We start from the raw sequence: 26171 nt of genomic DNA, 5'->3' as shown, positions 1-26171 counted from the left end.
TCAAACCTCTTGGGGTCAAAAACTCCTTTCATCTCTCCAAAGAGTGGTCCATGAACTCCCCGCATCGGCATCTCACTTTGGGGTGCTTGCTAGACATACAGGCCCCTGGACCCACAGAAGCCCTGGGATGGGCCCTGGCATCTGTGTTGCTCTTTTGAAACATTTCCCCCATAATCTGGATAAGCGGTAAGGTTTGAGAGCCGCTGCTTTTGAAAATCCGATCCGCACTCCCCAGCAAAATGTACATGGTAAGTGGGCCTCATGTGAGCTGTATGAGAAGCACTGGAGTGCGCCTGGGTTGCAATCCTGCCTCTGACCACCCCTCAGCTGAGTTTCATTGGGCAGGTGACCTCGCCTCTCTGCCTCAGTGCTCACATCTGTAAAATAGGGATGATGACAGCCCCAGTCTCACAGAGCTGCTGTGAGAAGGAAACATGCCAAGCACTCAGGACATGGCACCTGGCACGTGGATGTGCTAAACGGGCAAGGGCATGCTCTGTGTCGGGTACAGAGTACAGAGTTAAGTAAGCACCGTTTACGTAGGTGGTTGCATTTCAAGATCATGAAGTAGACACTATAAATGCCATTTTACAGCAAAGGCGACTGAGCTACAGAAAGGAGTCGTCACTTGCCCACGGAAACAGTGAGACACTTACACACGGGGGTCTGATTCCACAGCCTAGGCCCAGAGCTGCCACTCTTCTTTACAACCCCTGGTTTTACACAGACATCCAGCACATTCACCACTCCTCTCGGGCTCATCCAGCTCCAGTCCAGTGCACCCATTTTAAGGATGACAATGAAGAGCTTCTAGGACCCACACTTACCTGGGGACCCCCAGGCAGTCTCTTTCCCGAGGGCAGTGGGGAGAAAGCTGGGAAAGGGGAACAGAGAGCCGGGCCTGATGTGCCCTTATTCCATCCTGTTCCTAGCCTGTTCCTGCAACCAGCACGCCCGACGCTGTAGGTTCAACTCTGAGCTGTTCAGGCTGTCGGGCGGCCGGAGTGGGGGTGTTTGTGAGCGGTGCCGCCACCACACAGCCGGGCGGCACTGCCACTACTGCCAGCCAGGGTTCTGGAGGGACCCTAGCCAGCCTATCAACAGCCGCAAGGCCTGCAGGGGTGAGTGCAGCCTGAAGCCCAGCCTAGAGGGAAAGGAGGCAGGCAGGCCTGAGGGGGGAGGGGCCAGGGGCCTGGATCCTGAGTCTGAGTGGGGAGGGGCCAGGGGCCTGGATCCTGGGTCTGAGGGAGGAGGAACTGGGGGCCTGGACTCCTGGGTCTGAGGGGGGGAGGGGCTGGGGGCCTGGATCCTGGGTCTGAGGGTGGAGGGGCTGGGGGCCTGGACTCCTGGGTCTGAGGGGGGAGGGGCTGGGGGCCTGGACCCCTGGGTCTGAGGGAGGAGGAACTGGGGGCCTGGATCCTGGGTCTGAGGGGGGAGGGGCTGGGGGCCTGGATCCTGGGTCTGAGGAGGAGTGGCCAGGGAATTCCAGTCTCCTCAGTCCTTGGGGAGGAAGAGGCTGTGAGCCTGCACTGCACATCCCCAGCTCCTCTCCTCATGCAGCCTGCCAGTGCCATCCTATCGGGGCGACAGGTGGTACCTGCAACCAGACCAGTGGGCAGTGCTCCTGCAAGTTAGGGGTCACTGGCCTGACATGCAGCCGCTGCGGTCCCGGCTACCAGCAGAGCCGCTCCCCAAGGATGCCCTGCCAGCGTGAGTCCTGAGGGACAGGGCCCAAGTCTGAAGGGGGGTGGGAAGGAGACATCCCAGATCTCCAGGGGGCAGGTGTTGTGAGGACCTGCTCCGTAGGAGACGGAAGCTAGAGAGTGGAGGCCGGACTCTGAGTCCTTAGGGAGGTGAAGACTGAAAGTCCAGTCTCCTCCATCTTGGGGATGAAGAGGGTGGGAGCCTGGATACCTGGGTCTGAGGGAGGAAGGGGCTGGGGACCTGGGCTTCTGAGTCTTAAGAAAGTGGCCAGGGACCAGGACTCCAGGTCCTGGTGGAGAAAGGCAAAGTGTGCTTCCACTCTTGGGCCTCAGGGGAATAGACATTTGGGGTCTGGAAGCCTGGCTTCCTCGGGGGGAGCGGGCTGCGGATGGGAGGCACTAAGGCCCTGTCTCTCCTCTGCTCTTTCACAGGAATTCCAGAGGCAACCACCACCCTTGCTACAACCCCTCATGCTTACAGCTCGGGTAAGACTGGCTGGCCTAGAAACCCCTGGCAGCAAGAGGGATCAGGGATGGGCTGACTGGGCCTCCAGGTGGGGATCCAGGGGTGTTCCACCGAGCCCAGTCCCCAAGGGTTCAGGCACCCCAGCTGTCCGTCAAGATGAAATGCAGGGGATGGGCAGGGGCAGAACGCTGTAGTCCAGGCCTCAGGAGCCCACTGCAGCCTGACCCTCCCCAGACCCTCAGTGTCAAAACTACTGCAATATCTCGGACACCAGGGTACACATGAGCCTTCGGAGGTACTGCCAACAGGAGTACGGTGAGTGCTGGGGAGGAAAAGGGCCAGCAGGGGCTCTGATCTGCTGCAAGCCACCCCCTTCTCTGGCCTTCAGTTTCCTCAGCTTAAATGGGAAGGGATGTTGGACTCTACAGGGCCTTTCCTGATCTAGAACCTAACAGGACAGCAGACAATGGGCAGAAGGGGCAGTGGGGAGGGGGCGCTCCCTACCATCCTAGGTCTCCTCTCTCCCCATGTTATTGGCCTTGCAGTTTCACGATCTCCTTCAGCCTGACGTCTCTGAGGGAGGGAGGTGGCCTCCTGAGGATGGAAGGAGAAAGGGGAACTGGTTGAATGGAAGGGATCCTTGCACCGTCTTGTCTGTCTCAGACCCCCTGCCTCCTATCAGGGTCTGAGATATCGGAGCCCCACTCCCACAGACTCACCCCACAGTTCCCTAATCCACCAGTCCACACCAGCCCCCGACCCCAGGGCCTGTGGCTGCAGGCTGTCTTGGACAATCAGTTCAGCCCAGTCCCAGTTACTTCCCTCAATGGTATAGGATCACAGACCTCTACTCCCTGAGGCTCAGCATCTGGCCACTAGTGTCCTTGAACTTCAAAGGTGGAGGCTTCTCCCCCCACCTCCCACAGGGATCTTCTGCCCCAAAGACCCAGCTTGTCTGCCAGAGTCCTGCTCCCAACACGTCTCACCTCACCCCCTCAGAGAGGACACGTCTCTGAATCACCACTAGTATGACCTCGACCCTCAGCTTCCAAGGACTGATCTCCTTCTGGCCCCCAAATTAATCCTAAATGCAGATCCCTCCCATGGCAATACCCCTGTTTTCCAAGGGCTCTGTCTGCTCCTAATACCTTCTGACCCCTTGGCATTAGAGATCTGGACTTGCCTCTTGGGCCTTGTTCCCAGCCCCACCCACTGCAGGGTCCTCCTGGGACCTCTAACCCTTTAAGTAATCCCTGTACCCACTGCTTCTAATATGACCCCCAAAGCGCCCCATCTGGCATATTCCTGGTAGGCCGTGGGTTCCTCGCCCTGTCTGGCCTCCTCTCCAGAGGAACCCCCACCTCCCCCGCCTTCCCAACCACAATCCTGTGACCCAACCTATCGCTCCATAAGCCCCACTCTCCTTGCTTTGACCCATCTCCCCAGAAAGATCTCACTCCTCACAGCACACAGCCAGACCCCCAGACCTCTCACCCTCAAAGGTTCAAGGTCTCTCCCTACTGATGCGATCCCGGAAGCCCACTCTCGGGTCCCAGGCCCCGGGCCCCTCCCCACCAGGACTGACCCCACGGGACCCGGAGCCTCCCCACCGCCCAGGCCTGACATCTCCCCTCCCCGCAGTGCTCCGCGCGCAGGTGCTGGCGTCCGAGGCGGCGGGCCCGGCGTGGCAGCGGCTGGCCGTGCGCGTCCTGGCTGTATACAAGCAGCCGGTGTGGCCTGTGCGCCGCGGCGGCCAGGACGCCTGGGTGCCCCGCGCCGACCTGGCCTGTGGCTGCTTGCGCCTGCGGCCCGCCACCCACTACCTGCTGCTGGGCAGCGTGGCCGCCGGCCCCGACCCCGCGCACCTCGTCCTCAACCGCCATGGCCTCGCGCTGCCCTGGAGGCGGCGCTGGGCCCGGCCGCTGCGGCGGCTGCAGCAGGAGGAGCGCGCTGGGGGCTGCCACGGCCTGCGGCCTTCGACCCCGAGCCCCGAACCCAGGATGTAGAGCCAGAGCCGGGCGGCCTCGATCTCCAAGGAAGGGACTGGAAGCAACCGCCAGAGGAGTCTTCTACCTCGACGGTGCGTCCCCCAGCAAGCCAATCAGACGCCGCAGAGCCCCTGACGTCACTTGCATGTGCCAGCACCGAGGAGGCATGAGGGACTTTTAAATAAAGGCAGCAAACCTCTTGGTCTCTGGCTAGGACACTCGACCTGTGACCTACGCAGCTAGTCCCCTCAATAAAGTCTCAACTCTTGGGGAAAGTCGGCTACAGACCCCTGACCTGTGCTGGGAGGGTATCTGAGGGGCAAATGAAGAAGGCCACGAGGAAATCTGTGGAGCCGAATATGACTACAACTCTCTGACAGAATAGCCAATCCAATGAAAAAGCTGGTATGACGTCACTGGGTGCTAGTCAGATTTATATTGCCTGACGATTAAAGCCGGTGGGAGGGGAGAGTGGCTAGAAAAGGCGGGAAATACACCTGAGGAAAGCACAGCAGTGTCAGATTTCCAGAAAGTTCCAGATTGAGAAACACTTGGTTTCTGATGGCCCCAGGATGGTCTCTGAGAAAAGAATAATGGAACTTTGAGTGACTATCTGAAGAGGGTTCTCATGGGTTCACCTGGTCTTGAAGCACAGCCTAAACCCTTTCCTGAGGGAATAGCCAATTGGGAGCCACAGAGTGGTGTGACGTCACTTGGTGCTAAGCAGAATTCGATTCCACCCAACAGCTGGGTACCTACAGGCCAGAGGGATGGGGTTAAAAAGGCAGGAAGCTTCAGTACTATGGAATGGAAGGCCGTCAGGGCCTATGATCTTCCTTGTCACCCTGGCCTCTGCCCCCACAATCAACAAAAAAATTTCAAATTTGGGTGACCTTGGTAGGAGATAAAGTGAGCTAGTACTTTGAAGGAATCTCAGACAAAGTGATATGACTTAAGGTCCACTGGTGCCTAGAGAGCAACCTATTCTTTCCCTGAGAGAAAAGCAGGCCTCTTAGCCAATGGGGAGTCAGGCTGGGCCATGATGTCATTGGGTGCTAGGCAGAGAGAACAGACCCTCCCGCCAATGTTCTGGGTATGCTCCTGAGGAGACTAAGAAAGGCAGGAAATAGCCTTCAGGAGGTGGCTAACCCCCAAGCTACCAATACTATCCTATATATGGGGAGGCTTGCCTTTGGCTTCCAACTGGGCCCTGGGTGCGGGCATATCTGAAGCAGGAGTTAGGAGTCATTAAGGGGTTTTCTAAGAAGAGTTCTGTGTTTCAGAAAAGTTCTAGATTTCTTTATCTTGCTCTTTCCATCCTTTCTCAAAATCAGTTCAATCGGGCACTTACCCCACTACTTCACCCTCACATCTACTTACAACTTTAATAATATATTGGCCAGGGACTTCCCTGGTGGTGCAGTGGTTAAGAATCCGCCTGCCAATGCAGGGGACACGGGTTCGAGCCCTGGTCCGGGAAGATCCCACATGCCGCAGAGCCCGTGCGCCACAACTACTGAGCCTGTGCTCTAGAGCCCGCAAGCCACAACTACTGAGCCCTCGTGCCACAACTACTGAAGCCCACGCGTGCCCAGAGCCTGTGCTCTGCAACAAGAGAAGCCAACGCAATGAGAAGCACACGCACCGCAACGAAGAGTAGCCCCCTCTCGCTGCAACTAGAGAAAGCCTGCACACAATGAAGACCCAAGGCTGCCAAAAATAAATAAATAAATTAAAAAATATATATTGGCCAGCTATTTTACCAACAAAACTGAGTTTATTAGGGACTAGCAGAGAAATCACAATCACCGATATGCAAAGATGGGTGACCATAAGCAAATACAGAGAACAAGCAAGGGGAACATGCTTTTATAGGGAAAAGAGGAGAGTTGGGAGGGGCTGTAATAACCAAAGAGTCCATTGGAGGAAACTGGGAGTCCAAAGTATGGAGGCTTTGCATTGGTTGGCCTGCTACAGTCTGACTGGCTGAGCTGCCCTGGATGGAGAGGTTTTCTTCTTCCTTCTGATAGTAACCTAGAGGTACCTTCCTATCACAGATGTAGGTTTACTTCTCTCCTGTTAATTGACGTCTCCTGGCGGGATCTGAGAGCGCCCCCTACAGGCCTGTCCCAACTCCAACTCTACCTGAGGTTTCTTCAGTTACACATACTAAATATGTTCATAATTCAGCCATTTTTTTTTACCATGTCCACTGCTACCACCTTGATCCAAGCCATCACCACTCTTTGCCTGAATTACAGGTAGTCTCCATACTGGTCTCCTCACTACCCTCTTAGAGTCCTCTTCACACAGAAGCTAGGATAATGATTTAAAACCTAAGTCAGACCCCTGCCCTAGGCCCCAGTGGACCGTGCTGTTACTATGCTCAAAACTCTTGTCTTCCCATCTTTCTCAGAATAAGATCCAAAGTCCTTGCCCTGCCCTACAAAGCCTTACTTGATCCACTCCCACCCCATACCTGACCTCACCTCTTACAACTTTCCCTCACTCACCCCTCTGCAGCTACACTGGTCTCCTTCCTGTTCCTTTAAAAACCAAGAACACTCTGCTTCAGGGCCTTTGCACTTGCCCTTCTCTCTTCCTGGGACACACTGCCTTGTATAGCAGCAAGCTAGTTCCCGTACTTCATTAAGGACTTCCATTACTCAGGTTAGGCTAGCCCTGTTGGCTTGACACAATGAGAGTTGATTTCTTTCTCATGTACCTGTCCCATGCAAGTCAGCAAGGGGCAATTTTCCACACAATCATTGAAACACCCAGGCTGAGAGGCATCCACCGTCTTGTCACTGCACCAGCTGCAACCCATGGTATCCTTGATCACTGAGGAGGGGGGAGAGAGAGACAGACAGACAGAGGGTATTGAATGGTCCCACACAAGAAATAGATGCTTTGGGGCTTCCCTGGTAGCGCAGTGGTTGAGAATCTGCCTGCCAATGTGGGGGACACGGGTTCGAGCCCTGGTCTGGGAAGATCCCACATGCCGCGGAGCAACTGGGCCCGTGAGCCACAATTACTGAGCCTGCGCGTCTGGAGCCTGTACTCCGCAACAAGAGAGGCCGCAACGGTGAGAGGCCCGCGCACCGCGATGAAGAGTGGCCCCTGCTCGCCGCAACTAGAGAAAGCCCTCGCACAGAAACGAAGACCCAACACAGCCAAAAATAAATAAATTAATTAATTAAAAAAAATAAAAAAGAAATAGATGCTTTAGCCCAGGAAGGACTCTAGCCCTTCCACTCACAGCTCATTAGTCAGGATTACAGTTGCACAAAGGCAGGAAAGCAGAATTCTCCTATGTGCCCAGAAAGAGAGAAGAACCAGTGTATTAGTTTTCTATTGCTGCCATAACAAAGTAACACAAATTCTGCTGCTAAAACAACACAGAGTTATTCTCTGACAATTCTAGAGGTCCAAAGCCCAACATGGATTTTACTGGGCTGAAATCAAGGCATCAACAAAGCTGCATTCCTTCTGGAACCTCTAGGGAAGAATGTTTCCTTTCCATTCCCTGCGCCTTGATGCCACTTGCATTCGTTGGCTCATGGCCCCTTCCTCTATCTTCAAAGCCAATAATGATAAGTCGAGTCCCTTTCACACTTAAGATTTCTCCTGCCTCTTCTTCTCTTTCTCCTCCTCCTCTTCCTCCTTCTTCTTTTTCCTCTCTTTTTTTATTTTTTATTGTTTTGCGGTACGCGGTCCTCTCACTGTTGTGGCCTTTCCTGCTGCGGAGCACAGGCTCCGGACACGCAGGCTCAGCGGCCATGGCTCACGGGCCCAGCCGCTCCTCGGCACGTGGGATCTTTCCGGACCGGGCCACAAACCCGCGTCCCCTGCATCGGCAGGCGGACTCTCAACCACTGTGCCACCAGGGAAGCCCACAAATCTAAATCTTAAAAAAAAAAAAAAAAAAAAAGAAAGAAAGAAAGAAGCAATGATAGAGGCAAGGAGACTTAGCATCCATCACACAAGTAGCTGGCAAGTAGCTGGCATTCAAACTTAGTTCTCCAGAGCTGAGCTTATCCAATCAGTAGCCACTGCCACATTGGTGGTGGGTGGATAACATATCCGACAGAGCAGATAAAGAATATTTCCATCATCGCAGAAACTTCTATTGGACGTCACTGCTCTAGAGACGATTTTCATGAAGTGCATGGACTCTGGAGCCAGACCGCCTGGGTTCTAATCCCTCTCTGTTCCTCAGTTTTCTCATCTGTGAAATGGGGGTGGTGATGATGACGATAATAGGAAGTAACTCACAGGGCATATTATGAGGATTAAATGAATTAACATGTGTAGGTAATGGGCTTAGAACAGTGTCTGGCACAGAGTAAGAGCCATTGGAGTTTGTTTTTATTATTTAAACACTGGTGGCCACACATCCCCCAGGAGAGGCGAACCCAGAAGGTGAGAACACAGATCAGGAGGATTTTTCCCAGGCTCCCCCAGAGAGTTAAGAGCAGGGAAGGAGGGGCGAGGAGGCCAAGAGGGGCTGTGGGAACCACCCAGGCCCGGAGAGTCCTGGCCTTGCTCCCTCCTACGCAGGGGTTGGGGACGTAGGAGACAAAAGTGAGGAGCGGGGCAAGCCACATATGTTCTTTTTGACCCAAACTTTGTTCCCAGTGCCTGAGACGAATAGGCGTGAAATTCACATCTGGGACTCACCTCCGGCCTGGCCATTCCCTCCCGCCTCTGGGCATTGAGCCCAGTCTGTCTTGCTGCTATAATGGAAGCAGCACAGGTGGCTTCCAGAATTCAGAAGAGGCCCCTGCCCACCACAGCATCACTGATGGCTTCCTGAAAGAGCAGACTCCTGAAATGCATATGAGCTGAGCACGAATTTGCCCAGCAGAGGAGGCAGAAAGAAAGGCCAAGTTAGAAGTTACAGTTTGTGCAAAGGTCCAGAGGCCAGAGGGCCTGGTGTGGAGGAAAGAGAGGAGAAATAGGCTGGAGATAGTGGGTAGCCAGGGCATGTGGGGCCTCTAAGACCGGGCTGAGGGCCTGAGTTTTTCCCCAGTGCCCCTGGGGAACCCTAGGAGGTCTATGACCAGAGGATCAGCCCTGTATGAGAAACAAATGTGATATGGACCATCACAGAGGTGGCTCCGTTCACTGGGCCAGCCCCAAGAAGGCCTTGAATACAGCCTGCAAGTCAGGAAACTTCTCTCAGAGGATGTGACATCTGAGGTAGGTCTTGAAGGACAGAGGAAGGATTTGGACATGACAGGAAAGGTGGAGAGGGGGGGACTTTGTCCAGAGGTGCTGGGGAGCTATGGGAAGCCTATAACTAGGGGAGAGGCGAGGTCAACTCTGAATGTAGAAGACCCCTCCGGGGTCCCTGGAGGGTAGACTGGAGGGGGAGGGAGACTGTGGTGGGGGAGGGGCTGGAGGGAGGATCCTGGTGGGAGAAGATGAGTTCTGAGCCAGGGCTGGGATGTTATGGGGACAGAAGGAGGGTCAGGAAAATGTTACCTACACTGGAAGACTTCCTCTTACCCCCATGTAAGAAAATCTTTTTCTTAGCCATTTCTAAATGCAATGCCACAGTCCCTATATTTTATTTCATTCACTCACTTATTCATTCATTCAACATATTCTCCCAAGTTCTCCCTGGGAAATGCTGGGACCAGGACCTGAGTCAGTCCCCGGATTTGCCCTGGAGGAGCTCCCAGTCTGGGAGGGTGAGGTAGGAGAGAGACCTGGGTACAGTCACATTGGTGTGGTGTGTAATAATGGGGGCAGCACAGGGCCCAGCCTGAGAGGTCAGGGTAGACTTCTTGGAGGAGGTGAGGCCTTCCCTGGGCCTTGAAGGAAACCCAAGTGTCTCCCAGGCTGATGGGAGGGGTGAGAATCTCTAGGGAGAGACATCAGGAGCATCGTCTCATTCAATCACGCCCGACTTCTCTCCTGAGGACGCCCATGTCCTTTATGTAGGGTGATGCTGGGGACCCAGAGATGGGTCAGGCCTGGGCCCTGGAGGAAAGGCACACAGGGACACAGTCCCTCTCCTAATGAGATCTGTGCTGTAATGGAGGTACCCACGACATTGAGAAGGTCCACAGAAGACACAGACCTAGCCTGAAGGTCAGGGAGGGCTTCCTGGAGGAGGAGAGTCAAAGTGTGGGGAGAGCTTACTCTTCCTGTCATGTCAGTCTGTCTTCTCTCCCTCCGTGTATCTCTGGTTCCTTCATTGGCTCTCCCTGTGATGAGTTCCATGTCTTTCTCATGATGTCTCCCAACCCCTGGGGTAGGCGGCTATAAAAAATTACCACAAACTGCACGGCTAAAAATAACAGAAATTTATTCTCCCACAGTTCTGGAGGCCAGAAGCCTGACATCAAGGTGTGGGCAGGGCCACAGTCCCTCCGAAGGCTCTAGGGGAGGATCCATCCTTGCCTTTTCCAGCTTCTGGTGGCTCCTCGTGTTCCTTGGCTTGTGGTTTCATCACCCCAATCTCTGCTCTGTCTTCACATCACCTTCTCCTGTGTCTTAAATCTCCCCCTGCCTTTCTTTTCCCTTTTTCTTTTTTTTAAGTTGAAGTATAGTTGATTTACAATATTCTGTTAGTTTTAGGTGTGCACAAAATGATTCGGTTATATATATACATATGTATATATCTATGTAGATATATACATATGTATATATATCTATATTCTTTTCTCCTGATTCTTTTCCATTATAGTTTATTAGAAGATATTGAATGTAGTTCCCTGTGCTATACAGTAAATCCCCGTTGTTTATCTATGCTTTTATTTTATAAGAACTTATAAAATAGGGTTCACCCAGACAATGTGGGATGATCTGATGTCAAGATCATTATCTTAATTACATCTCCAAAGACCCTTTTGCCAAATAAGGTCCTATTCCCAGGTTCTGAGTGGGCATGTCTCTTTTTGGGGGGAGGGAGGCATCAGTCAACCCATGACATGTTGGGTGAGTTACTTCCTTCTCTGAGCCTCGGGGTTCTATCTGTATAATGGGGCTAATACTAACCCCCACCTGATGGGGCAACTTTGAGGGTTAACAAAACCTAAAGAGTGCGTGGTACAGCCCCAGTGTCTAGAAAACTCTCCATCAGAGTGGCTTCCATTTATTTATTTATTTATTTGGTTGCGCCGGGTCTTAGTTGCGGCAGGCAGGCTCCTTAGTTGCAGCTCGCAGGCTCTTTAGTTGTGGCATGCATGTGGATCTAGTTCCCTGACCAGGGATCGAACCCAGGCCCCCTGTATTGGGAGCGCGAGTCTTAACCGCTGCACCACCAGGGAAGTCCCTGCCTTCCATTTCTTATTGATTTATTTGTCTGTCAGAGCTGGGTTCTTCTGCCAGTCTTTTCCTGCCACTTCCCCATAGTCTCTGCACATATGTCTCCATCATATTTTCTCCATCCTTCTTTGCTTCCTTCCTGTATAACTCTGGGCAAGCCCTTTGAGACTTGGCTTACTCATCTGTAAAATGGGATAATATCTTCTCTTTCATAGAGAGGCTGTGATGATTACATGAGTCAGTTCATAGAAAGTGCTCAGAACTTTGCCTGGTATGTAGTAGGTACTTTATGTGCTGGCTGCTATTACTGTAATTATTATTATTACTACTACTGCTTTGGTTTCCTTTGTCTTGACTCTTTTCCCTGTCTCCGCAGCTCCCTCTGTATTCAAGAGTCTCTCTTGACACATTCCTGCCTTTCTGAATAAGTGTCTCACCAACCTCTAAGCCTCACGGGCCTTTAAGAGTCCGTCTCTCTCCATTCCTCTCTCTCTTCCTCTCCCCACCTGTGATGGTTTTAAAATAAGCCCACATTCTTTGATACCCCTCTGTTCAAGAGGAGGAGCTTAATCTCTTTCCCTTTGAATGTGGGCTAGACTTACTGTTTCACCTCCAATGAATAGAATAAAGAAGTGATGGTGTCAGGAATTCCCTGGCGGTCCAGTGGTTAGGACTCGGCGCTTTCTGCTGGGGCCTGGGTTCAATCCCTGGTCAGGGAACTGGGATCCTGCAGGCTATGCAATGCAGCCAAAAAAAAAAAAGGGGGATGATGTGTGACTTTGGACATAGGTCATATAAGACACTGCTCGCTCTCTCGCTCTCTCTCTCTCTCTCTCCCTCTCTCTCTCTCTCCAATCACTCGTTCTGAGGGGGAAGTCAGTGGCCATGTTGTGAGGACACTAAAGCAGCCCTATGGAGGGGCTCACCTAGTAAGCAGCTGAGGCTTCTTGCCAAGCACCATGTAGGTGAGCTTGGAAGTAACCTTCCAGCCCCAGTCAAGCCTTCAGATGACTGCAGCCCTGGCCAATAGCTTACTGCACCTTCATGAGAGACTCTGATTTCTCTGTTGTTATCTGAGCCAGAGCCACCCAACTAAACTGCTCCAAAATTCCTACCCCTCAGAAACCATGAGATAATAAATATTTGTAGCTTTAAGCCACTGAGTTTTAAGATAATTTGTTATGTGACAAGGGATAATGAATATACCTTTCTTTCTCGTGTTTTCTCTGTCTCTTCATTTCTGACTCTCCTGGGTGTCTCCATCTCCCTCCATTACAGGTCCTTGAATGTCCATCTCCAATTCTCTATCCCTGAATGACTCTGTGTTTCTGAATTCTCTTTAGTCTCATCCTTCATGTCAGCTGACCTGTTTCTGGGACTCTCTCCCCCTATCTGGGTCTCTCTGTCTCTGTCCATCTGTTGGTCTCTGTTCATACCTCTTTCTCTGCATGAGTGCGTCTCTTTATAGATGTGCACGTGTGTCTGCCTCGTTCTCTGTCTCCTCCTCTCTCTGCCCCTTGCTCTGGGTGAGTGTTTCTCTGTCGCTCTGTCTTTAGATCTCTTTTTCTGTTTCTGTCTCTCCCCACACACCTCCTGCCTGGCATCTTGCTCTTCCATCTTTAACCTGGTATGTGGGACTCTCTCTCTCCTCTCTCTCTCTCTCTCTAGGTCTCTTTGCTTCTATCTCCAAGTTTGTGTGTCTACATCTGTCTCTCTGTGGGTCTCTGTATCTCTTTCTCTGCCTCCATCTGCATCTGTTTCCTTTTATATTTTTTTCCCTGTCATTCTGGGGGGTCTCCCTCTCTCTGTATCTCTCTCTCTTCTCGGTGTGTATTTGTTTCTGTATCTCCTTCATTCAATGTATGTAAGTCTCTCTGTCTCTCTCTCTCCTGCCGCCGCCACCTCCCCCAGCAGCCCCCCAACCGCCCCAGCCTGCCCTCTCATCTCTACCCTGCATCTCCCTCCACCACGGCTCTCCGTATCCATCTCAGGCTCCCCTTCCCTTCCCAAGCCTCCACTGTTCCCTGACCTCACCTCTGCTCTCTCTTCTCTGCCTTCCCGGCTCCTCCAGCCTCTCTCTCTCCCTCTCCAAGTCTCTGCCTCCCCCTCCTGGTCAGCCGCCCACATCGCGCGCCAGTCTCCCAGGGGATCCCGCAGCCAGGTTAAGGGAGCCCCTGGCGGAGGCCCGAGTGATGCATTGGGCGGGGGGCTGCAGGCACTGATGCAGCCTCCAACCTGGGTCCCCGCGAGCTGGGAGACGCCGGATCCTCCGGGGCCAGCGGCCCTGAGAGGGAAGACATCCGAGGACTCTTCCAGCTCCACCTTAAGCGCCCCCCTTCCCCCTTCTGCGGAGGATGGAAACTGCCAGGTCTTGGGCCCCAGGTGTCGGGGCCACCCCCGCCCCCATGGCCCCAGCGCGGCTGGGAGCTGGGGACCATCCCCCCAACGACCCCTCCATCCTGCCCCTGGGGCATCCCACACACACACCCACGCCAGCCCGAGGAGGAGGGTTCTCTGCTGTGAGAGCTCTCCCCACCCCCAAACAACGATAGAAAAATTAAATAACAGCAAGAGAGAGAAGAGAGGGAGCGGGAGGAGGGAGGAGGGGAGGAGGGAGGAAGGGAGGAGAGAGAAGAGAGAGACGGAGAAACCAAGGAGGCAGGAGAGGAGGAGGTGGGGAGAGGGAGAGGAGCTGGAGGCCGAGCGGGAGCGAGGGAGGAGGAGGAGAAGGGGAGAGAAGCGGGATGGAGGTATGGAGTTAGGTGGCTTGCGAGAGCGTAATGAAAAGAGAACGAAGAGGGGGGTGTGGATTAGAGACCCAGAGGTAACCCGAGGGAGAAGCATAAGGCAGAGAGAGTAGGAAGATCGGGAGGTAGAGGGAGAAGGAGGGTTCGGGAAAAGAGGAGAGGAAGGGGAGGCATAGAGAGGGAGGAGAGGAGAGCGGAGTAGGGGCGTGGGGGCGTATCAGTCCCCGGCTGCCTCAGTAACTGGGGAACTGGGACTCCCTGTGGGTAGGAGAGGAAGGCTGGAAGTCCGGAGGGGTCGGGGTTCCACAAAGAGAGGAAGAAGCTGAGAGAGGGCGGGCCAGGGCATTGGGAAGGGGTCGCCCCGAGGCCTCCCGGGGATGGGGGGTGCAGCTCGTCTGAACGCCCCTCGAGCGCTGCTACTCTGGGCCGCACTGGGGGCGGCAGGTAAGGCCTGGGGGTTGGGGCAGGAGCCCCTGCCTGGGGTGGGGGAGGGGTGCCAAGGAGAGGGGTTCAGGCTGCTTTCTCCCCAGCTCACATCGGACCCGCACCTGACCCCGAGGACTGGTGGAGCTACAAGGATAATCTCCAGGGAAACTTCGTGCCAGGTGCAGCCAGGGCGGGGACCCAAGAGTCTGGGCTGCCGGGCGCTTTCTTCCTGAGACCCAGGAGTTCTCTCCTTCCCGCCCCCCACCCCCGCAGGACGCAGGAGTCCCATCCCCTTCCTTCCTCCCTCAGGAGGCCCAGCTTCTGAACCCGAGGGGCTCAGCATGGGACATTATACATTAGCATTTCAAGTAGTGAGTGGGAGGGAGTGGAAGGTAAGGGAGTGTGGGGCTGGAAAAGTGTGTGTGTGTTTCCTGGGAAAGAGGCAGGTTGGTCCTGGCTCCTACTGAGAACCAGAGGTTCAGTGGCCCCGTTGCCCACCTCGTCCAGCCCTCTCTTGCAATTCCTTCTCCCCACTACATTCATTATCCGGCTGTGGGACAAGGGAGACAAAAAGAACTACAACTCCCAGGGGCTCTGGGGCAGGCAGGCACTGGATGGGTAGGCTGGCAGTCTAGGGGCTGCTGGGAGTTGTAGTTCCTTCCCCAATGACAATTTAAGATAGGTTTGATCAAAGAGACTAAGAGGTGTTGGGGGGGTGCGGGCGGTCCTTAGGAAACTCCTCCAAGATTCTTCTAGGACCTAGGATTCTGGATCCCAGCCCCCTCCTCCCTCAAAGCCAGGAGTCCAGATTCCCAGCCCTTCGTCTCCTGGGATCCAAGGAGTCCAGACCACAGCCTTCCCAGCAGATCCCAGCCTTGGGATCCAGTCCATATTTCTGACTCCCTTTCCTCCCTGCCCCACACCTGCTCCCAGGGCCTCCCTTCTGGGGCCTGGTGAACGCAGCCTGGAGTCTGTGTGCTGTGGGGAAGCGACAGAGCCCCGTGGATGTGGAGCTGAAGAGGGTCCTTTATGACCCCTTTCTGCCCCCGCTGAGACTCAGCACAGGGGGAGAGAAGGTAAGGGGCCTGGAGGGCGGGGTTACCGAATCCACTGGGGCTGGGCCTGAGTGGAAGTGGGGGGCAGGGCTTTCGGTTGGGAGGCTAGCCTTGGGGAAGGAGGCCTACAACACAATGGGTGGAGAGGAGGCTACTTACGCTCCACAGTGGATCACCAATTGTTCCCTCCTCAAACATGGCTCCTAGTCTTCCCATCTCTTAGAATCAGCGGTAAAACAGACTCAGTGTGCCAGGCGCTGTTTTCAAACTTGATAAATCCTCTAATTTTCACAACAACCCCATGAAATAGGTACAATTATTATCCTTATTTTATGGATGCAGAGACTGAGGCACAGAGAGGTTAAGTTACTTACCCGAGGTCAAACAGCTAGAGAGTGCCAGGGCTGGGATTCAAAGCTAGGCAGTGTGGTCCCAGAATCCATGCGTTTGCCCGCTTTGCAATACCATTTGTGGTTTTTATTTGGCCGCGCCCCGCGGCATGTGGGATCTTGCTTCCCCCACCAGGGATCGAACCTGCATCCCCTGCACTGGAAGCGCAGAGTCTTAACCACTGGACCACCAGGGAATTCCCGCAATACCATTTCTCATAAGAGGTGGCACTACCGTTCACTCAGCCAAAAGTCTCAGAGCTATCCCCCATCTCATTTCCTCCCTCACTCCCATTTTCCATCCATGTCCTTTCTAGTCTCCTTGCTAAACAGCATTTCACTTCTTGTCCCTCCACTGCTCCCACCATCATCTTGCTCCTGGACTGGTGCCATTGCCTCCTTGCTGGCCTGCTTCTCTGCCTCCTGCAATCCATTCTCCATCCCACAGCTAGAGAGATATTTAAAAACACAAACCAGATCATACCACTCTCTCCTACTCAAAATCCTTCTATTAGGACAAGTAATAACAGCACACACTTACACAGTACTTAGCATGTGCCTGGCACTGTGCCAAGTGTGTTACATACATTCAATTACTTAAATAAAAATACAAAATACCCCATCATTGCCCACAAGGCTGTGCACCATCTGGCTCCCATCACCACTCTCTCCTTTGCTCACTGGGCTCTGGTCCCACTGGCTTCTTCACTGTCACTAAAATAGGCCATCTCAGGACTTTGCACTCACTGTTCTCCCTTCTGGAATGCCCTTCTCCCTGCGCCTTGCAACTAACCCCTCCTTATCCTTCAGGTCTCCATTCGAATGTCACTTCCTCATGGAAGCCTTTCTTGACACCCCACCCCCATCCCAATCTATGGGTCGTCCCCCCCTTTTTTGGCTGTGCTGCTTGCAGGCTCTCAGTTCCCCGAGCAGGGATTGAACCCAAACCCTGGCAGTGAAAGCGCAGAGTCCTAACCACTAGACTGCCAAGGAATTCCCTGGGTTTCCTATTATACTTTATCAGAACTCCCAGTTCTCCCCAGTGTGAGCATAGGATGTAATTAACTAAGCATTTACTTATACGATTCAGAATTTATTGTCTGTCTCTCCTCCACTGGAGCAGAAGCTCCATGAGGCCCAGAATTTTTGTCTACTTGCTCATTGCTCTCTTCCTGGCATCCATGGCACATAGTAGCAGCTCAATAAATATTTGTTAATTAAATTCACCACTACTGAGCACCGACCATGGACCAGCCCAGAGTCTGGAAAGACATTAGTGTTCAGACTATGCTGAATGATTAAATGTTTGTTGGCAGAGGGAAATGTATGAATGGAAAACAGTAGGGAAAAGGTCTTCTCTCTGCATCCCTGTGAAGGCCTCCACCTCTCCCACAGCTCCGAGGAACCCTGTACAACACCGGTCGCCATGTCTCCTTCCTGCCTGCACCCCGGCCTGTGGTCAATGTGTCTGGGGGGCCCCTCCTTTATAGCCACCGACTCAGTGAACTGCGGCTGCTATTTGGAGCGCGTGATGGAGCTGGCTCTGAACACCAGATCAACCACCAGGGTTTCTCTGCTGAGGTGATGCCTGCTAACCTCTGACCCTCGACCTTCACCCTGAGTCGACCCAATTCCTCCCACCTCACCCTCCTCTTAATGCCTCATCCCATCCTCCTCCACAGAACTACCCCCGCAACCCTGAACACTAATCCTTAACCTGACTTGTGGCCCCAAAGGCCCAGAGCTGCACCCATTGCCCATTCTGTCCCCCCTGTCTGCCAGGGGACCCCACTCTCTGTGCTCCCCTCGCAGGTGCAGCTCATCCACTTCAACCAAGAACTCTACGGGAACCTCAGCACCGCCTCCCGGGGCCCCAATGGCCTGGCCATTCTCAGCCTCTTTGTCAATGTGAGCCCAGGCAAGATTCGGGAGGGAGGGGCTGGAATCTGGGGTCTGAGAAGAGGGAGGCTGGAAGGCCCCAGACTCCGGGGTCCTAGGGGAGGAAGGAGTTGGGGGCTTGGACTTCCGTGTTCCTATCTCCTCACCTCATACCTCCACACAGGTGGCTGGTAGCTCAAACCCATTCCTTAGCCGCCTCCTTAACCGTGACACCATCACCCGCATCTCCTACAAGAGTAAGTCCCTGGGCATTGGAGGGTGGAGAGGGTGGGGGTGGGGTGTGCACATAGGGGAGTTCAGCAGGGGCACCCCTCTTCACTCTGACCTGATATTCCCGCAGACGATGCCTACTTTCTTCAAGACCTGAGCCTGGAGCTCCTGTTCCCCGAATCCTTTGGCTTCATCACCTATCAGGGCTCTCTCAGCACCCCACCCTGCTCGGAGACTGTTACCTGGATCCTCATTGACAGGGCCCTAAATATCACCTCCCTCCAGGTGACCCTGGCAGCCCATTGCGCCCTCCCTGCCACCCCCAACCCGTTCCTTGGCCTGGGTGTCCCCTTGCCTCACCTACCCTCCTACCCCCGGTTGACAGGGAACTGGAGGGGATTCGAGAGTCTGACAACCCTGGAGCATCTGGTGGGGGCTGAGCAAGACCCCGCCCACCCGCTCTCGGGGGCAGGGCTTCCCGAGTGACGTCTCCAGAACCATTCATTATTCACTCCCAGTTTCCCACCCCCCCTTCCACGGCAGATGCACTCCCTGAGACTCCTGAGCCAGAATCCTCCGTCCCAGATCTTCCAGAGCCTCAGCGGTAACGGCCGGCCCCTGCAGCCCTTGGCCCACAGGGCCTTGAGGGGCAACAGGGACCCCCGGCACCCCGAGAGGCGCTGCCGAGGCCCCAACTACCGCCTGCATGGTATGATCCAGTCTGCACCCCCTCCACGTCTTGGTCTAACCCGCCTATGTGTCTCCCCTTGGTGTCTCAATATGATACAGTCCTACCCCCCTCTGCTGCTCTGTATGATCCAGCCTCTTGAGCTCTCACTCGCTCTTTCTCCCTTCCCCCTTTGTGTCAAAGTGGTACAACCCACCTCCCGGTCATAGACCATTGCTGGTCCATGATTTGTCTTCTTCGCTGCTTGCAACTTGGTGTATAACCCGAGCCCCCTGGTTTCCTTATGGTACGATCAAGTACTGGTCCGTGGTGCCTATTACTATGGCTTTCCGAAATGGTACAGCCCGAATCCTTTTCCCTGTTTTCATGTGGTACAACCTACCTCCCTTACTGAGAAACAGCATGGTACAATCCCCTTTCCCCCCCACTGCCTCCTCGTGGTTCAGCCCAGTGATCTAACGTCTACCTCTCTGGCTTCTCAACATGGTACAGCCCATACCCCCCACCCAAGAATACCTTCACGTAGTTCCACTAATGCTGAAACCGGATGTCCCTATTCCACCCTCCTGCTGCCTCCCTATGGTTCAGCCCAGTGCAGTATAACTGACCATTTCCCCCAGCTTCTCAACCTGGTACATTCCGGTTCCCCCTTCGCAGCCCTGCCTGTGGTAGAGCCCCGGGCGGCCCACCCCCCCCATCCCCGCCCCCTGCATGCTCCCTTCAGGGTCCATCCTATCGTGCCCTAAACTAACGCCCCCCACCCGTGTCATCTTACAGTGGATGGTACCCCCCATGGTCGCTGAGACTCCCCATCGAGGATTGCGCCTGCCTTTCCCAAGCCTCCCCACAAGGGGGGGAGTCACCCCCAAAACAAAGCTATTAAAGGGACAGAATACTTCCTGTATCTCAGTGGTCTGATTCTAGGGGCGGCGGGGAAATATTTGGGTATTAAAGAATAGCAGCCTTCTTCTAGAAACCAATCTCCGTCTTCCTAAACCCCACTACTCGGTTTTTTGGCTTCCCGTTTCCCGTCATTTGGATTCGCGGCTCCTTTAAGCGGCTCTTCTCCCCTCCCACCCCTTTACCCACCCTCCCCGTCAGGCAGCACGCGCAAAGCCATGTGCTTCCCCCTCCCGTCTGCCTCATTGGCCCAAACTGGGTCACGGTCCCGCCCCCAACGCCGTCTCCCATTGGGTGAATGTAGGTCAGGGTCCCGCCTCCCTCCAAAAGGCAAGGTAACTTCACGCACTGAGACCCTCTCTCGCACTCCCAGGACTTGGCGGATCCAGGGGTCCCATTGGCTGTGCGTCTAGAGGGGTCAAGACGCCATTGGCCCGCGCTTTCAGCCGGAGGGAGGCACGCGGCTGGGGTGCAAGGCCGGAGTCTGGCGGGGGCCGAGAGGAGGGGTGCGCTCTGTGGCGTCGGGTGTTTTGGTTTGGCTTTTTTTTTTTTTTTTCCGCGAAAGAAGTTTGCTTTGGCCACGCCTCAAGGCAGCCGCCTCCTCCTGCCCTCTCCCCGGCCCTCCGCGCACACCTCTTGGTGCAGATTGCAAACCTCCTTCCTAGGAGAGGGCTGCAGATTTTGCAAGAGCCAGGCTCACCCACCTTGTAGAAGGAGCGCCTTGTGTCCCCTTGAACCCTCGGTTGCAAAGAGCCGGCCGCCTGATTTGATCAGCCCCTCACCCAGACTGTATGGTCTCCTGGGACCCTCTTGAGTTGCACGTTTCTGCACCGAGGACTGCAAATCCCCGTCGCTCCTAGGATTTGCAGTGTTCTGGATACTGGAGGCTTGCAAGCTACGCTCGCCCGCCCCTGGGCAGACACTCGCCCGAACCACAGGAGTGTGCTGCTGACTGGCAAGCCAGCTGTTCGCCTCTCCATGAACCCGTGAGCCTGCGGGCAGGTGCCGGGCGATGGCGCGGCCCGTGAGCGACAGGACTCCGGCCCCCCTGCTGCTGGGCAGCCCGACCGGGGCCCCCCCTGGCGGGGGAGCGCTGCTTGGGCTGCGGAGCCTTCTGCAGGGGACCAGCAAGCCCAAAGAGCCAGCCAGCTGTGAGTTCTAGCCCCCATCTCGCCCAACTCAGACACCCTACTCCCTTAGTGCCGGGAGGGTCCACAGCTACCTCCTACGTGCCAAGAGTCCATCCTCCCAACCTTTATCTACCCAAATATTGTACTTAGGTGTTTAGGCCCCTACATGCCTCAGCACCCAGGACCCAAAAGTACCGGTTCTCATGCCTGTCCACTCCCAGGGCTCAAGACTCTAGGCCCCAGCCCCCTCTTCCTTTTGGTTCCGAGAGTCTGGACCCCTGGGGTCCAGGGAGAAGGGAGGGGGGTGTGTCGGATGCTCACACGGTTGTTACACGGGCTTGGGCGGGGCATCCTGGGGTCACATGGAGTCTAGGGATGAGGAATGTGCCCCAGGAATAGAGCCCCTTCCTGCCCCTTAGAGTGTGGGGGCAGGGAAGAGGGGGTACAGTGCGCAGAGAGTGGGGGGGGTTGTAGATTACAGAGGAATTAACAGAGCTGTCATTTTTAAAATCTCTCCTGCCCAACCCTCCACCTACCTCCGTCTGAACTTCCATCCCCCTTCTGTGTGTCTATCCCTTCCTGGGTCTCTGTCCCCATCTCTCTCTTTGCGTCCCGGTCCTCCCCTCTTTTTGAGTCTCCTTTCCTCTCTATCCCTTTCTCGGTCCGCCACCCCCGTCTCTTGTCTTTTCTCTCTGGGTCTCTCTCCCTCTCTGAGCCTCTGTCCCCTCCTCTCTCTGGGTCTTTGCCCTCCCTCCCGGGTCTCTCCCCCACTTCCCTCCTGCCCCCCCTCTCTGTGGATCTCTGCGGTGTGGGGCTCCATCCCCTCGTTCCTCGTGTCTCTCTCCTCTCGGAGTCGCTTCTTCATCTCTGTCTTTCTCCTCCTCCCCACCCTGCCCGCTTTCCCTGGCCCGCAGGTCTGCTGAAGGAAAAGGAGCGCAAGGCGGCCCCGCCGGCAGCCACGGTCCCCGGGCCGGGCCTGGAGCCAGCGGGACCTGCGGATGCCTCAGCTGGGGCGGTAGTGGGCGGCGGGTCCCCACGGGGACGCCCTGGGGCTGCGCCCGGCCCGGGTCTGTTGGCGCCGCTACTGTGGGAGCGGACGCTGCCGTTCGGCGACGTGGAGTACGTGGACCTGGACGCCTTCCTGCTGGAGCATGGGCTCCCTCCCAGCCCGCCGCCCCCCGGCGGCCCGTCGCCAGCGCCCTCGCCCGTGCGCACACCTGCACCCTCCCCGGGGCCCGGCTCCTGCGGCTCGGCTTCCCCTCGCTCCTCGCCCGGGCACGCCCCCGCCCGGGCTGCCCTCGGGGCCGCCGGCGGCCACCGCGCAGGTGCGACGGCTAGGGCGGGGCAGGGCCCTGGTTGGGCGGGGCTTGGAGTCCAGAGGGCGGGGGTGTGAGAATCGGGGGGTCAGGACGGTGGGACTGGGGCTGCATGCCCGAATTCCGGGTCCCCTAATTGGGAGATGTCGGGAGAGGAGTCCGGATTCTGTGTCCCCTAATGGATCAGGAACTGCGTATCCTGGACCTATAGGAGATGAGGGACTTGGGACCCCAAGTTCCAGGAAGCCTGCCCAGTGGTGAGGTCGTGTGAATTTTACGTGGGACGTGAGGACAAAGGCTCTGGATACTCGAGGAGTAGGGATTGGGGTCCCAGGACAGTGGAGTTATTTACTGGGGAGTGGACTGCACCCCAGAATCTGGACCCGGAAGCGGTGGAACTGGGGTAGGACCGGAAATCCTAGGCCCTCTACGAGGGAGGAAGACGAGGGCCGGACACAGACTTCGGTTTCCCCAGGACAAAAGGGACTGGCAGCCCTACCTCCTTGGCACCCCCATCCCAGTGGAGAGGGGCTGGCGCCCCGGGTCCCGGAGTCCTTCAGAAGGGACCTTCATCCTGGGTCTTCCATTGGGGCAAGGACCGAGCTTTCTATATTCCTGGGGTAGGGGCTTGGGGTCCCAGAATCGTGTATATCCTAGTGGCGAGGACGTTTGGGGCCTGAGAATATCGAGGGGGTCGGTTCTCGAGTGTTCCCTAGAGAGCAGAGGGGTTTGGATCCTTGGCGGTTGAAAGGTTCGAGCTGGGAGACCCCAGGGAGCAAGAGGAAAGGTGTGCTCCATCTGGCACCTTGGGGTAGCCAGGGGCGGACTGCAGGTTGGGGATTCCTAGACACACCTGCTCCTGGTCCGACCTCCGGGCAGGACCAGGGCCCTCCCCTTCCCAGTCGCACATTCCCGCGCCACGTGAGTCCTCTCCTCCCTCCTCCATGCTTCGTGCTTCGCGCACGCGCGGTCACGCGGGAGGGGGCGGGACTGGGGAAACAGGAGAGTGCCCGTGGCGGCAGGGGGGCGGGGCGGGAAAGCAGGCGCCAGCACGTGACTCGGCCCTGAACCTGTGTCCTCAGTTGGCCCCAGCTGGCTCTCTCTTAAAGGTACAGGCCTCTCTTACGCTTGAACCAACCTGGAACCTCAGAGCCCTTTATGCTTCTCGTCCCTAACTCTTTGGACTTAGCAGCTCTTAAGGAGCTAACCTGAGGTCTTTTCGGTGCATTAAATTCCTTTTCCCTGAACAGCCGGGGGTCTAGGCTTTGGTTGGGGATTCAGTTAAGAAGGGTAGGACTATAGGGAAGGAAGCTAACACTGTAACTCTGAAGTCCTGAGGTTTTAGAAGCAATAATTCAGGTTCCTGGGCTACTTAGGGCAAGTCACGTATGATTGGGCCTCAGTTTTCCTGTGTGTAAAAGTGGAGCTGGTTTCATGATTTCTAAGCATCTTTGTGGCTTAAGGAACCTTCATATTTTATATTAGGGAGGTTGATCCCTGGCAGGCTTTGTGTTAAACCCCATAAGGGCCTTCCTTGTGGTGGACATGATACCTGAGCAGGGGGTAGCCTCTGGGAACCCCCTCCCCAAAATAAATACACAGGTGGCACATTCTATTTCCCCAAGGCCTGACCTCTCGGGACACACCCAGCCCTGTGGACCCAGACACGGTGGAGGTGCTGATGACCTTTGAACCTGACCCAGCTGATTTAGCCCTGTCAAGTATTCCCGGCCATGAGACCTTTGACCCTCGGAGACATCGCTTCTCAGAGGAGGAACTTAAGCCCCAGCCAATCATGAAGAAGGCACGGAAGATCCAGGTGCCAGAGGAGCAGAAGGTGAGCATTGCTGGGTGTAGGACACAGGCTTCATGGGTGCTGGCTCCACAGCCAGGGATGGCCCTTTCTTTAGTCAGACCTGGGTTTCTCACTTGGGATTAGCTCACATTCTCCTAACCTACAGCTAAGGACCAGTCCTCCTTGGCCAGGGGCCGCACAGGGACAGAGGTTTGGGCTTGAGATTTGTGAAAACCGTATCGTTGTGGGATTCAGACTCAGCCACCACTGCTGGGACAGTTTTACAGGCTTGGAGCTTCTCCTATCGGTTGGACCCAACACCCTCACTGGGGCAGGCTTCAGGCTCTACCAGGCCCAGTTGCTAAGGATAGCATCCTTTAGGAATGTGATATCAGCTTGTTTCTTCTGAGCAGCCAACTAGGCAGGGGTTGGTCCTTGAATCTCTGATCTGGGGCATCCTTCAGGGCAACTGCATCTGCCTAGGATGAAGACTTTGCCAGCCCCTCTAGGCCTTGTTTTCTGGACTCACTGTTAAGAGGCCTCAGGTTCTCATTAGCGGCCAGGGCCACATTCTGATTTGGGGTGCTTTGGGCAGTGACTGCATCTCTCTAACATTCTGTCTTTGTCAGTCCTGGGTTCTTCCCTAACAAGAAGTACCTGGGCTTGTCTCACAAGACTTTGGCATGTCCTTGTGTAAGACACAACTACTTGAAGCAGTGAGTACTGGCCTGTAAACCAAATCTAGACCAGTGGTTTCTCTTGCCATGAGGCCTTGTTGCTAGGGAGTGGGTTTACCCGAGCTAGCAGGGACTAGGCTTTAATGAAATGGGGATGGAGGGGCATCTTTCAGAGCTCTGGGTCGTCCTTGTACTAAGGAGTGGTCCTCCTCCACAGCCAAATTCCAGGACTGGAGAACTCTAAACATAATGGTGTGGGGAGGTCTCAGGATAGGCCCATTTGCAACCAGGGACTGTTGGGGAGGAGGCAGCTCCCTGGCCTCTATTCAAAGCCAGTGGGTCAGAGACTGGCTGTGGTCATTGGGACCACTTACACCTCACTTTTGTTTGCTAATGAGGGGTGAGGTTGCCTTGGCAGCAAGGTCAAAAGGGCCCAGCTCTGAGAGGATTTTATGGGACACCAAACCCCATCACTAGGGAACCTAGGCTTTCCTTAGCAACCAGGATCTGGAAAGGTGATATATAGGGCAGTGCTTTTCAATGGGAGAAGTCTTCAGACCCTGAAGGTCTTGTTGCTAGGGAACAAGAATCCTTAGCAAACCAGGAGCTAACTGCAGGTCTTTTGTCAAGTGAGAAGAGCTTGGGCCTCCTCTGCACAGTGGAGACTTGAAGCTCAGTTGCTTGGGGTGGGAGGCTATCTCACGCCTTAGCTGTTGCTAGGGGCCTGCTGTCCATAGCAGCCGGGGCCCTAGAAGGCCAGATCCTTGGGTACCCATTCAGGGGAGATCGGGTATCCTTTAGGCCCCACTGCTGGGTGAGAAGCAGCCCGGGGTGGGGGTGGGGGGGGTAGGTTTCTTAGGTGCACTCTGGTCCTTGAAGTCAGAAGCAAAGCTGTTCCTCCCTTCTCTCGCTGGGCCGGGGCCCCTCTGGACCTCAGTGCTTTCCCACCCATCCAGGACGAGAAGTATTGGAGCCGGCGGTACAAGAATAACGAGGCAGCCAAGCGGTCCCGCGACGCCCGGAGGCTCAAGGAGAACCAGATATCGGTGCGGGCGGCCTTCCTGGAGAAGGAGAACGCCCTGCTACGGCAGGAGGTGGTGGCCGTGCGCCAGGAGCTGTCCCACTACCGCGCCGTGCTGTCCCGCTACCAGGCCCAGCACGGAGCCCTGTGAGGCCGCCCCCACCCCAACAGGTGGAGCTCTCCTCCGCCTCACTCAGACTTGCGCCCTGACGCCCTCTTCCCTCCCCGCCCTGTGGCCCACGGGCCGGCCAGCTGGGTGCCCCAGGGATGTGATGATGCAGATAAATACATTTATATTTTTAAGAAAAAGTGAGCCTCCCCGCTCCCTCGCGGGGGCGGGGAAGGTCCTCAGTGTGTGCCCCCCGGCACGTCGGGGACCCCATCCTCCCACCGCCTCCGTTAACACGATCCTGAATAAATCTTGAGAACCCCAGAGCCAGCTGTCGTGGGGGAGGAGGCAGCTCCCTGGCCCCAGTTCAAGGC

General features: G+C 55.5%; 3 protein-coding genes across 4 annotated transcripts in view; all 3 read left to right on the top strand.

Annotated features, from left to right (window-relative positions):
- Positions 1-4432, top strand: part of NTN5 (netrin 5) — a 7070-nt gene extending 2638 nt beyond the window's left edge. The window contains exons 2-6 of the mRNA XM_029208290.1: positions 933-1121; positions 1561-1710; positions 2136-2189; positions 2404-2484; positions 3811-4432. Coding sequence (XP_029064123.1) covers positions 933-1121; positions 1561-1710; positions 2136-2189; positions 2404-2484; positions 3811-4175 — 839 coding nt within the window. The 3' untranslated portion in view covers positions 4176-4432. The remainder of the gene's footprint in view (positions 1-932; positions 1122-1560; positions 1711-2135; positions 2190-2403; positions 2485-3810) is intronic.
- A 9660-nt stretch (positions 4433-14092) lies between these two features.
- Positions 14093-19753, top strand: CA11 (carbonic anhydrase 11). 2 transcript variants are annotated; one of them, XM_029205701.1, is made up of 9 exons: positions 14096-14626; positions 14713-14787; positions 15542-15684; positions 17448-17633; positions 17865-17960; positions 18115-18187; positions 18292-18446; positions 18705-18870; positions 19627-19753. In XM_029205701.1, the coding sequence occupies exons 1-9, from the start codon at positions 14560-14562 to the stop codon at positions 19650-19652; spliced, it is 987 nt and encodes a 328-aa protein (XP_029061534.1). In that variant the 5' UTR covers positions 14096-14559; the 3' UTR covers positions 19653-19753. The 2 variants fall into 2 exon arrangements, with proteins under 2 accessions (XP_029061527.1, XP_029061534.1); XM_029205694.1 differs by lacking the exon at positions 19627-19753 and having other exon boundaries at positions 14093-14626; positions 18705-19590.
- A 242-nt stretch (positions 19754-19995) lies between these two features.
- On the top strand, positions 19996-26123 carry DBP (D-box binding PAR bZIP transcription factor). The gene is made up of 4 exons (XM_029204416.1): positions 19996-20900; positions 21794-22204; positions 23821-24032; positions 25624-26123. The coding sequence occupies exons 1-4, from the start codon at positions 20762-20764 to the stop codon at positions 25837-25839; spliced, it is 978 nt and encodes a 325-aa protein (XP_029060249.1). The 5' UTR covers positions 19996-20761; the 3' UTR covers positions 25840-26123.
- The last annotated feature ends 48 nt before the right edge of the window (positions 26124-26171 follow it).

Source organism: Monodon monoceros, unplaced genomic scaffold, assembly GCF_005190385.1.
Source record: "Monodon monoceros isolate NGI ecotype Baffin Bay Population unplaced genomic scaffold, NGI_Narwhal_1 Super_Scaffold_10, whole genome shotgun sequence".
In the NCBI taxonomy this organism is placed as follows: Eukaryota; Metazoa; Chordata; class Mammalia; order Artiodactyla; family Monodontidae; genus Monodon; species Monodon monoceros.
Note: the sequence above shows the minus strand (reverse complement) of the source record. Positions and strands in the feature narration are given on the sequence as shown.